General features: G+C 41.7%; 1 protein-coding gene across 1 annotated transcript; it reads left to right on the forward strand.

The window, feature by feature from the left end:
* Positions 1 to 1,641: 1,641 nt before the first annotated feature.
* LOC133795337 (uncharacterized) lies at positions 1,642 to 3,834 on the forward strand. Its single transcript, XM_062232791.1, has 2 exons — positions 1,642 to 2,483; positions 3,245 to 3,834. The coding sequence occupies exons 1-2, from the start codon at positions 1,778 to 1,780 to the stop codon at positions 3,355 to 3,357; spliced, it is 819 nt and encodes a 272-aa protein (XP_062088775.1). The 5' UTR covers positions 1,642 to 1,777; the 3' UTR covers positions 3,358 to 3,834.
* The last annotated feature ends 9,299 nt before the right edge of the window (positions 3,835 to 13,133 follow it).

A 13,133-nucleotide genomic window follows, 5' to 3' on the forward strand; every position in this document is an offset into this window, starting at 1 on the left:
TTACCTATTTATTAATAACTGCCAAAACAGTAACTAATATTAATGGACTATTTCTAATTTGGCCCATCATCAAATTAGAAATTATCCTTATTGTATCCACATATTAAAATCATGACAATCATGCCCTTAAGTCATAAACTTTATTCTAAAATAGATCACATAAATTTGACTCATTTATATGATAACCCAACACACATTTAATATATACAATTGTGGCCCCAAATAAATGAATTCCTAACGTTATATGCTAACATGTGTAGACAAGTCAACACTTAACCAACCTAGTAGCAATGTACACACTATTTTTGCACTAAGAACAACATTTGTTAACAATTAAGTATTCATATTACAAATATCCGAATAAAAATTATTTATCTCCTACCATGAACATTTTTGTTATTATGAAAAATAATATGATGTGAGTTTAGAGCATCTACAATGGAATGTTAAATTTGTGATACATTAATAAAATATAGCTCATTTCACAAAAAATTTACTTTAATTGTGTGCTAAATTTGACACATGCTAAAAATTGGACTGAATTTGACACACAATATAGTGTAATGCATATTTTGCATCACCATAAATGATATACTTTTTTATCTATTTTTATGTCATTTTTATTATTTTAGTATTATTTTTATTTATTTGCATTAAATGTTATACATTTTACCTTATTATTTTATTATTATCTTATACTATCAACAATAAAATATAAAGAAAAATTATTACTTTTTGTATATTTTTAATAAATATCACATTAATATTATTGAAATATTAAATTTTACAATAGTTTTTTCAACTATGTATTGGAGCATAATGTTAAAAATTATCTTAAATATATAATATATTGACTTTTTGTGTCAAATATAACATATTATTTACATATCCCATTAAAAATAAGTGTACACTTTTATATGATGCCGGCCCATGTCTTATTTATATAAAACCACCAGAAAATGTTAATTAAATATGTCAATCTTTAACTAAAGCATTTGGCTCATGTTAAAACTCCAAGCATGCTTAATAGTATTGCTATTACTCTTATCATACAAATAAAAATGTGTTGGGAGACATAAAAATTAGAGACAAGAGATTTCAATTCCCTCCTAGTCCCAGGAACACTTAAAATCAAAAGTTGAATTCTACGAGTAATTGTATGGTGCTTAAAACCAATTAGGTTAATATTTATAATTAGAGATAAAAGGACTAAAATGTCATTAATTTACATTTTTAAGGTTGTGGTTTGCATTTATGAAAGTGTGATTTACATTTTTAACTTGTAGTTTATATTTTAAAGACCAGTTCTTTATATTTAAAAAATTGTGTTTTACATTTTAAAAGTTATAGTTTACGTTTCAAAACTTATAAAGGCAACTATAATTATTATTGTTGATTAGAAAAGTAGGTATTAATGAATACTTTTTAAATTTTAGGTAAAAATTGAAATAATTAACTAAAACCGCCCACTATATCTAATTTCTTCACAACTACATACCATGTAAGGTGTTACCCATTGAGAGCAATACTATCATATTAGCTTGAATTTATTCTCGATTGACACGTGGCTGATGTGGGCCAAAATAAAGAGTACGTTTTATTTTTTTCTTTTTCCATAGGTTATTGTCGTAAATCACTACTTGTTGTAATGTTCCAGAACAATTTCTTGGTGAAAATATTAAAAACAAAATGGAGAATCCGATGAATAAGTTCCAAGGTCCGAGCTAAACTAAGCTACAAAGTTGTCTATTTTCTCGCCGATTATCTTGCCCTATCCATGTCTCACAAGCCTCTAGATTCACGGCACTCCATAGATTCATGTGCCTTCCAACTCCATAGGTGGAGACCCTTTCATCTTCCACAGACCACACCCACCAAAACCCACGAACCCCCGGTTCCCACTGCCAACCCCAGACCCTACTGCTCCTCCAATGGTGCCTACACCAAGCGCCCCTGCCTCTCCGACCGCGCCACCTCCTTCCCTATCGACGCCGCCATCGACATGTCCAGGCTGAGCTTGATCGACGACGATAGGCCCGTCTCGGCCCGAGGAAGCTACCGATTAATCGCCAGAAAGCGACGCAGGCGTGGGTCGAGGTCTGTCTCTGGGCGAAGCAGCGATCGAAGTGGAACCCGGCGGTGCTGCTCTGTCGGGGCCTCAGCGGCGTACGGAACCTGCTCGGATTTTCCGGTGGCGGTTGCCACGGACTCTAGCGGGGAGCTGTTTGTCCACGGGGAAGCGAATTGGTCATCGGATGTGAGCGAGGCGCGGAGTTCGAGACGGGATACAGACGGCGGAAATGGAGAGAAGGAGAATCTGGTTTCTGGGTTTGGTCCAATTGGGGGTTTCGATTCCCAAGGGGTCGAATCCGGGTACGGAAGCGAACCGGGTTACCGGGGAGATGCGGAGTTTGGGTACGGTGATGAGGTTGATGAGGAAGAAGACGATACTCGATTGTTATTTTGGGGCGACCAATTTGGAGGTACATTTGGTGTTCAAAACAAAATCTATTTTTTTGGCCCTTTTGTTAGCTTATGCTTAATGGTCGTAGAATGTAGAACTAATTGATACTCTCTTATTGACTTATTGTGGTAAATTTCTGTTATGTACAAACATATACAAACTAGTATAAGGATCCTTGGAAAGTTATATGACTTTCATTGGCGATCGCATTGTGTGACGGTGTAAGGCTCCTCATTTAATTCGAGCAACTCAAGGAAGTATTGAATATGGATGCTAAGAATGTTGAGGAATCTTTAAGCCTTCTATATCAATTTAAAGCTTCACCGGTGTCTGTTCTTTATTCTGGTGGTGGTGGGTGTTGTAGTTTGATTTTTTGTTCCAAGACTAGTTTTATTTTGTTGTTGAGTGTTTTTTTAGTCATATATTTTTTGTTTAAGTTGGTTACCAAAATTTTGCTGGTTGTGTCATATGATGTTCTTAGTGTTACTATAAGACTATACAATAATGTTTTGAATAGATTTATCGTTATATATGTCTCTGTTATTCTGATTATGTAACAAATTTGTTGGCTGTGACTCACTCTACTGTATGTATACCCTGTATCTTTTTGATGGAATTAGAACAATCAAACAAAATAGTACTGAAAAGCGATTCAAATAGTTGGAGCATTGTCATCTACACCTTGTCAAATATAATTTGATTTATTTATTTGTTGTCCCCCATGAGAAGGTGGCATTCTAGCATTTCTTTCTTCTGATGATGTCTTCCTTTCTATAACAGATAGTGATTCTATAATGGAGATTGTCGGGGAGAATACATTTGCAGATCAAAAAACCCATCACAGATGTCGAAGAAAGAAACATGATTGTAGAATGGTTGATTCAGTGAGGTAATAAAAGAATATGTTGAGAAGTATAAGAACTTTCCTACACGTTATTTTGGTGCTTATTTTTGTCCCCGGCACTTCACAAGCTATCCTCTTTCAAGCTATAGTACAGTTTTCAGTACTTTTTCCCCAAAATTTGAAAAGATGCGTGGAAGAATTCCACTGTTATTTTAGTAATTTGGTCTGGACGTGTTATCATAGAATGTCGTTAGATTGTAAGTGTGAAACGAGTTCTTGTAATTGTACAAGATCTTGTTTAAGTGAAGTTCTTGCATTGAGCAACAAATTTAGGTTCTTGCCGTTGTCCAAGGAAGCCCCAACATGGAAAAGGAAAAGGAAAAGGTTGGGGCCATGAGGCACAAAAGCTTTGGAATGTGTTTTCATGTATATACGGTGTAATATGGTGTATTGATGAATTCTTGTAAGATGACTTGTTTTTGAGTCAACAGTTGATGTCAATATTTAATGGTTTCATTTTGCTGTATTATTGTTCTTTCGAAGTTATGGTTACTTAACTCTCAAGTCATATTTTAGGTGCACCTCACAGTGTACATTGTACTTTTTTAAAGCATCTTGATAATTTATAATGTTGAAAAACTGAGTTCAAACAAGTTATTTTCCATGTGTATAAAAAATCAGTCACCCGTACAACAAACTATTTGAACTTTGTTTTGGGCTCTGTAAATTATTTAAAATTTTCTAAAAATTTATAAGATGCTTTAAATAACTACAATGTACACTATCATAAAACAAATTGTGTTGAAATACCCAATCCAAATGAATACGCATTGTAGAGTTTTCTCATATTTTTAAGTTGAGAATATACTATTTTAGTATTAGTGGTTGTCCGTGTTTTGATCTTCCGACACGTGGCAATTGAGAGTAATTAGCGACAAGCCATGGAGTCCTCGGGATGCGAGTTCCTTGATGTGGTCTAGTCTTGCTGAATTGAGGATATCTCCAAATGAGGCTATGTCCCGAGGTCTTCTCTCGGGCAAGGTGTCTTCCAGTGAGACCACGTTTCAGGCCAGTCTCTGAAGCATGAATGCCCACAGGTGAGGCCATGACCCGAGGTCTTCCCTCGGGGAGATGATGTCTCCAAGTGAGGTCACGCTCCGAGGGCCCTTTTTCACTCGGCCATTCTCCAAGTTTAGGACTCCGGTCCTCGGGCCTAGGAGTATTTCCATGTGTCACTGCAGGTGTGGACCTTGAAAGGATCATTTGACAACTTTTGGTAATAATCGATTAGTGGTGTTGAATTCGTACACTCGACATTCGACATTTCCCACACAATGTCACCTGACATGGGCAAACGTTGGCTGCACCCTGACAATCACAGATATGTTCCCCATAAAGTTGGTGTGTGACTTTCTGCATTGGACCCCGTAGAATCTGCGTGGGCCATAGTCTTTGTTGTAATACAACCCTTTATGTATTAACTTAACAATAATACCCTAATATTTATGAGAGATGATTCGCATTAATGACCCCATCCTCTATAAATAAAGCCGAGGTATTTCCTTGTAAATGGTTGGGTTTTTAAGAAAGAGAAACTCTGTACTCAGTGCAATATATACGCTGCTTGAGAATCACTATTGAAGCTTGATATCACAAGCTTCAAGCTCACTAAATAATAAAGACTCGTGAACTAGGGTTCTTTTATAACTTAAACCATGTAAAACCTTGTGTCTTTCCTTGTTTATCCTTTAATCTCTCAGATTAAGTTGGCAGCGAAAAAGACAGTCAACATTTTGGTGCTTTCATTGAGAGCTTGAAGGAAGCTTTGAAAATAGTGATGATGACCACTCGAAGGAATGCTCCAGACGATACTGCCCCTCACATCGCAGCTGATGGAGGAGAAACCAGTCACATGCCGCCACAAGACCACCCTGACGCGGTGGAGGACTACGAAGAAAATATTGAATACGATGGCATGGACGACGGGGGCGACGATGAATACTATGAGGAGGAATATCCTCATCCCATGGATGCGGAGGAGACACAAGAAGTGTTGGCGCTCCGTGATCAGGTGGCAACTTAATAGCAGAAGATCGACGCCCAAAAGGGTAATATCGTCGCCTTGTAGGAGATGGTTAGCGCCATGAGGGCTACTCTAGTGGCCCAAGGCCTGCGAGTGGACCCTTATGGCAAAGTACCATCTAGGCAGCCAGCTGGTGTGCCTCCCGAGGACCCGGCTGGGTTGGCGCGAGATCTGCCAGCTGGTGTGCCTCTCGTGCACCCAGCTGGAGATGGAACCCCACCTACGCCACAAGACCATGGCAAGGGTAAGGTTGATGATTACCCTGCTCCAAATTTAAAGAAGGCACGTCGAAACCCCAAAGATAACCAAGTCCCGAGGCCAATTAGCATAGGTGAAGGGCCAAGAGCCTGAGGACACCACTAGGCCACCAAGGGCCAGGAGCCCAGGGCGTTTTGCCCAGGCACGCCAATACGGATCGCGCGAGGCCTGGAGGTGGTGTCCCCTAGGCACCTCGCCATCCCCACAGGAACAATGGCTGAGGGGGTTGCATGCGAAATTTCCCTATTGGCAGAAAGCATGGCCTCAACATCTCGGTTAACAATGAGAATGTTGAGTCCGACGGGGAAACAGAGGTGGCTTGTCCGAGGACAATGGCGCGTTTCGAGGCCAGGCTGACCTGCAAGACAACCTTAATGCTCGTCGGTGCAATAAGACCTACGGATGCGAGCCCACCAAGAAAGGTCCATTAGACCTCAGGGACAATCCAATGCTCGAAGGAGAGATAACCCAGCGCACAGCATCAACTAAGACCGCGATCCACTTCGTGCAGAATTAGAGAGCCTGAAGAGGGTCATGCTCAGAATGACCCGACGACAAGGCCACCAATCCGACTTGGAGGACGAAGATGGGGAGCCCTGCACTCCTCACATAGTGGAAGCCCCTTTGTCGTAGGGCTTAAAGATGCTGGCCATTCCGTCTTATAATGGCGACTTGGACCCCATCGACCACCTCTCAAAGTTCAACAGGCTGATGTCGGTGCACCGCGTCTCCGAGGACGCTAAGTGTCATATGTTCGAGATAACTCCAACGAGACCAGCATACTTGTGGTTCAAGAAATACCGGCCGAGATCCATTCAGTCGTGGCACCAACTATCGTCTTCCTTCTGAAGACAATTTCTAGCAGCTCGGAAGGTGAGCTTCGAGGTTAATGCATTGGCCAACATAAAGCAAGGACCCTTCGAGACCCTCAAGGCATATATCAAACGCTTCAAGGAGGAAGCTGTGAGGACCAAGAGGGTCGATGACGACCAACAACTGATGGAATTACAGGCCGACATCCACGCAGGGTCCCCATTGTAGGATGACCTCCAACGAAGAGGATGCCGATGGCTCAACGACTTCATATGTCGAGTACAAGAGTATATCAGCTGGGAGGATGCCCAGATCGGAGCATTTGAGGGGCTTGTGGCCTTTCCTACTCTGACAGCGCCTGACCCTGTTGCTTCGAGGATCCAGTATCCGCCTTAAGCTCCTGTCCAACCAAGTTTGGGGGGAGTCAAGTCCAGTTCGAGTGTCCTGCCAATTGGCTTTAGTGCCATGCCGATCGCTGGTTTCAGTGCGGCTCCGACGGGATGCGAAGGGGTGCCCATTGGGTACAGTGCTTTTCAATTTGCATTCAGTGGTGCCCATTGGGTATAGTGCTTTTCAGCCTGCATTCAGTGCTAGAGTTTCCACTCCATCCCAGTTTGCCACACTTAGTTGGAACCCCAGCAACAGTAGACGCGGGGGAAAGGGCAAGGGCTGAAAGCCTAAGGGAAATGGGATCACACAGGCTGAACAGGGAACTACCCCTATCGAGAAGTATGTCTCGCTATACTCCAAGTACACTAACTTGGTAGACTCCCGTGAGAATATATTTGTGGCTACAGAACAACATGTTCATCACTGGAAGCCACAACCCATCCGGAGGGACACGGAAAGGCGAGATCCTTGCAAGTTTTGTCGTTTTCATAACGACATAGGGTACCACACCATTGAGTGCCGCCAGCTCAAGGATGAGATCGAGAATCTCATCAAGTTGGGGTACCTCCACCAATACGCTCGAAGCAGGCCTCGCCAACCTCTGACCCTAGCAGCAGGAATGCCTGTGCAACCTGTTGCTCATATATCTCCGAGCCCGGTGCCCATAGCTTCACCGTAGTCGATAATAAATAGGCTCCTTTTGGTGAACGACAGAGTAGGGACCATTTCGGGAGGACCCCACTTGGGGAAAACTTTTAGAGGCTCGCAAAACAAGTATGTGCGAACCTTAAACCACGATGATGAGGTGTTGGCCTTGACTCAACTGCCAGCCCAGATGTCGCGGATGACTAACCAACTCATCACATTCTCCGAGGACGATGCCCAGAGAGTTTGCTTCCTGCACCACGACCTTTTAGTGATCGAGATCCACGTGTCCAACAAGATTGTGGCTAGGATCCGGGTGGACAATGGGAGTTTTATGAATCTCCTGTTTAGGTCCGCTTTCGAGAATATCGAGCTGACCACAAGCAACTTGTCCCCGTGTACCTCAACTATTTAAAGAATTCTTTTGAGAGGGTCTCACACTGATAGGACAAATAAAGTTACCTGTGATAGACCTTCAAGTGTTGCACTTTCGTGGTGGTGGACTGTCCCTCTGCGTATAACACCATTTTATGGCATCTAGCCTTGGTGGAATTTGGAGCTGTCACCTAAATTTTGTATTCGTGCCTAACGGAGTCAGGAATTGGTACTGTCCGAGGAGACCAGAAAGAGGTGAGGCAATGCTATAACGTCTCCCTCAGGCAGCCAGTAATGATAGTCGAGACAATGGACCACGAGCAGTCTCTTCCAGAGAATGCGGAAATGATAGCGGTACTGGCTAAAGAGGCAGATAAGCTGGACCCACGAGTTCAAGAGGAGAGGGCGGTCGAGCCGATTGAGGAAGTCGAGGAGTTGGCTCTCGATGCGGCCACCCCTGATAGGAGAACCAAGATTGGGAAGAATATGCAGAAGAAAGTCCAAAACTCGCTCCTAGCTTTACTCTGGGAAAACCAGGATGTCTTCGCCTGGTCTCACTCCGACATGACAGACATTGACCCAAATATCATTTTCCATGCCTTGAATGTCGATCCAAACGTCGCTCTAATCATGCAGAAGTGGAGGACGTTTGACCAGACTATAGCGGAAGCCCTAAAGGTGGAGGTGGACAAACTGTTTGTGAACGGTTTCATGCGGAGTGCACAGTATCCCAAGTGGGTATCCAATCCAGTCCTTGTGCCTAAGCCAAACAACACCTGGAGGACTTGCATAGATTTCTCCGACCTGAATAAGACCTGCCCTAAGGACTGCTTCCCACTACCGAAGATCGTTCAAATGGCTGATGCCACCTCCGGGTACGAGCTTTTTTCCTTCATGGATGTGTACTCGGGGTAAAACCAGATTTCCATGCATGTTGCGGACCAAGAGCACACCAGCTTCCAAACGAACAAGGGAGTTTACTGCTAAGGTGATGCTCTTCGGGCTAAAGAATGCTGGGGCCACCTACCAAAGGCTCGTGAACCGAATGTTCAAAGAGCAGTAAGGGTGAAATATGGAGGTGTACGTGGACGACATGCTGGTGAAGTCCCGAACGGTCCTCGACCACGTGAGGGACCTCGTGGAGGTATTCTCGGTGCTTTGCAAATTTGAGATGAAACTAAATCCCCAAAAGTGAACTTTTGGCGTTGCCTTGGGAAAATTCCTGGGCTTCATCGTCAGTGCTTGGGGAATAGAGGTAAGCCCCAAAAAGATTAAAGCTCTGATCGACATGCCATCCCCTCAAAGGCATAAGGATGTTTAAAGCCTCACTGGAAGGATCACTGCACTGAGTCGTTTTGTTTCCAAGGAGACAGACAAGTGCATCCCGTTCTTTAACGTCCTCCAGAGATGACAAAGGTTTTAAAGGACGGATGAATATGAGCAAGCATTCCAACAACTGAAGGCTCATATGGAAAACCCTCCTATCCTATCAAAGCTTGTGGACAAGGAACCCCTATTACTCTACATGGCTGTTTATGAGAATATCATCAGTGCCGCCTTAGTCCGGGGGAAGGTCGTGTCCAACATCCCATGTATTATGTGAGCAAGAGGCTCCTTGGAGCATAGTCCAGATACCCACTCATGGAAAAGCTGACCTTTCTGCCTGATGGTGGCTTCTCGGAGGCTAAGGCCCTACTTCCAGGCACATCCCATCAAAGTCTTCACGAGCCATCCTTCGCTGAAAGTCCTCCAATAGTCGGAGTCGTCTGGGAGACTCCTGAAGTGGGCTGTCAAACTTAGTTAGTTTGACATTGCTTATCTCCCAAGGACGACGATAAAGGGGCAGGCACTGGCAGATTTCATCGCCGAGTGCACGGGAAATCATGATGGTCCTAGGGACGCCTCAATAAAAGGGCCCACATGGAAGTTGTATGTCGATAGGCCATCGAATGAAAATGGAGTCAGGGCAGGTCAAATTTTAGTAACCCTGAAGGGCACAGGGTCCACAATGCCCTAATATTTGTGTTCGACACCTCCAACAATGAAGTAGAGTATGAGGCCCTGATTGCTGGGCTTCGAGTTGCGCTTGAGATTAAAACCGGGGGCCTCAAGCTTAAAATCGAGGGCTTCGAGGTTTTCAGTGACTCGCAACTAGTAGTAAATCAGGTACTCGGGGAGTACCAAGATAGAGGAATGAAAATGGCCGCTCACCTAGCAAAGACCCAAGAGATGCTGCATGGCTTCAGAAAATTCACAATTCGACAAGTGTCGCGAGAACAGAACTCGAATCCAGACGCCTTGGCCAAGCTAGAAACCACCAAGGACGCTGAACTGATTAATGTAATCCCCATCGACTATTTGTCTTCTCCGAGCATCTCAGCACCCGAGGAAGTGGAGGCAATCCAACCCCAAGACGGGTGGATGGAACCCATAACTAAATATCTAGTCTCAGAGAAGTTTCCACAGGACAAAAAAGTAGCTCGGAAGCTACTCTACCAAGCGCATCGATTTTTTATCATGGACGACAAGTTGTACAAGCGAGGGTATTCGTTGTTTCTTTTACGGTGCGTGTCAAAGCAAGAAGCCAACATGATACTCAGAGAGATGCTTGAGGGCTTTTCCGGGGACCACGCCGGGGGGCAAAGCCTCGCCAAGAAAATCTTGAGCCAAGGATACTTTTGGCCCACCATGAACGGAGATACGACGGACTATGTCAAGAAATGTGACAAGTGTCAACGTTTTGCCGACATACCTCAAGCTCCTTCGAATGAGCTCACCTATATGATGAGTTCTTGGCCCTTCGCAGTCTGGGGCATTGACCTTATCGGGTCACTACCTACGGGAAAACAAGGAGTGAAGTATGCGATAATGCCGGTTGACTGCTTCACGAAGTGGGTCAAGGCTAAGCCACTCGCTACTATCACTTGTAAGAAGGCTCTAGATTTCGTCATCAAGAACATTGTTTGCCGCTATGGACTCCCAAGGAAGATAGTCTCCGAAAACGGTCTGCAGTTCGACAGCGAAGTATTCAAAGATTTTTGTCAAAGACATGGAATCAGGAAAAAATTTCTTCCGTCGCCCACCCGCAAGCAAACAGGTAGGTGGAAGCAGTTAATAAGACGCTGATTTCGCCCAATAAACTCATAAGCGGTCGCAGTAGTAATCGGGTTACGTCGTATCCACAGAGAGGTAAAATACAAGTAAAAAGAAAGAGTAGTAAATTAGAAATAATGTAACTTTGAAAAAGAAAATATATTTTTTTAAACACTAAATAAACAAAATTGAGGAATTAGAATCAGAAAGAAAATATGGAAGGCATAAGTTTCATTCATGCAAACATATATATATATTTTAATAAAATTGATTCATTCTACTTAACTATAATTCTGCACCATTAATTATAGTTGGAAAATATATATAATAAAGCTCACCTTAAAATATGTTCTTAATTAAATTATACTAACTTCTAATTTTAAAAACCTATCATATTATATACCGTAAAGTGAAAAAAATACCAATGACAGAATACAGTTAAAGCATATAGTATAACAAATATCCTAAATTAAATCAAGAGCCTAAATTACATAAGAAGAGCAAGAATGGACTTATGTAAAAGACACTAATAAATTCAGAATACAAATTAGAAGAAAATAAATTTAATTGTAACAAATATATAGAAATGAAGAACAAAATAAAGAATCAATATATTAAAAATATAATGTGAAACATGAACTTCACTCTACTCTTTCCACAAGAAAATTTAGCCTAATATTGGCATTATTTTCACTCAAAAAAATGTAAAAGAAATGAAAGAAAAATAAGAAAAAAAATGTTTTTCTCTCTAACTATACTCTCCACACTTAATTCCACAATCTGATGCTTTTTCACTACATTTGGCTCTCTATTTATAGTGAAAATATGGCCCAAAATGTGTTAAAATTGTGTACAAAAGAGAGAAAAATGGCTGCAAAATTGGTGTAAAGTGGGACAAGTGGGAGACAAGTTGCAGCAGTCAAAGAGATATGTTGGCCACATATCATGCAGTGAGTGGCTTCGACAGGCGTGGTGTTGGGGCGTGGGGGACAGCCGCCAGGCAATGGGACGCGTGGCGTTTCTTGGTTGGCTCGTCAGGGAGGCGCGTCAGGCAGATGGGACAGCTTGTCAGATCGTGGCAGGCGTGTGTCAGGGAAGCTTTAGGTGGATGGGACAGCTCATCAGATCGTGGCAGGCGCGTGTCAGGGAAGCTTCAGGCGGCTTGGCATGGCTTGGCTTGGCTGGCTGGGCTGCTGGCTCGCGTGGCTCAGAAGGAGTGGATGCTGAAGACTTTGGGCTTGGGCTCGGTTTTGGGCCTAATTTGCTCAACAATTGTCTTTAAAAATGTCATTTCTTTCTATTCATTCTTCTTCATTTTTCTTTGTGTCAAAATACATTTTATTTCCTGAAAATTGAACACAAATTAAATTAAGATTAATATTTTCAAATATAAAATATATTACAATAAATTCATGAAAATATTAATTAAAACTTAAATAACTTTAAACTTAAAAACTAATAAAATTGCATTTTTGAGCACTAATTACAACCCCCAACCAGCTTATTGCTAGTCTCTAGCAATTCAAGCGAAATGATAAATGTCAACATGATATATTTCAGGTCAAAATTTTAAAAGAACCTAAGTATTAACACAAAATGTTAGTAACTAGTCAACAAGAGTTATCAAAATTACTTTGAATAAATCTAGAGTTGTGAGTGTGTGTACAAAACTTGAACATTCTTACCGCAAACCATAGCACATAAAGCCTTCGAAATTATGCCAAGTAAAAGTCTCAACTCCATTAACCTCTCATATAATTGAAAATATTTAAAGTTAAGGGTTTCGCTCATGGAGTTGGAAATAAAGAAGTAAGCACTCATCAAATGGATATATATTTAGGACAAACTTTCAAATAATCATTGAAACGAAGATAGGAAATAAATTATTTGGACAACTACCATAAAGAGTACCACAAAACCAATTTTTCAGGAATTCTAAGTTAAATAAACAATATTTACATTTATTCTAAAAGCCATAAAATAAAACATGAAATTAATAAACACAGGTTTTTTTTTGGACACAAGAGAAAACATAATTGAAAATGATGGAGCTATTGCTCTTGTGTCTTTCTTTTCTTTTCTTTTCTTTCCTGTTTTTTTTATTTTTTTTTATTTTTTCATGAAGAACATAATAAAAAGGCTCTCTAATAAGATTTGTCTATAGAAAA

This window comes from Humulus lupulus, chromosome 1 (assembly GCF_963169125.1).
Source record: "Humulus lupulus chromosome 1, drHumLupu1.1, whole genome shotgun sequence".
NCBI classification, from domain to species: Eukaryota; Viridiplantae; Streptophyta; class Magnoliopsida; order Rosales; family Cannabaceae; genus Humulus; species Humulus lupulus.

Excerpts from the sequence above, each read along its gene's own strand:
- LOC133795337 (XM_062232791.1), top strand. The coding sequence starts at position 1,778 with ATGTCTCACAAGCCTCTAGATTCACGGCACTCCATAGATTCATGTGCC. Across the intron at positions 2,484-3,244 it reads TTGGGGCGACCAATTTGGAG|ATAGTGATTCTATAATGGAG; the intron begins GTACATTTGGTG and ends TTTCTATAACAG.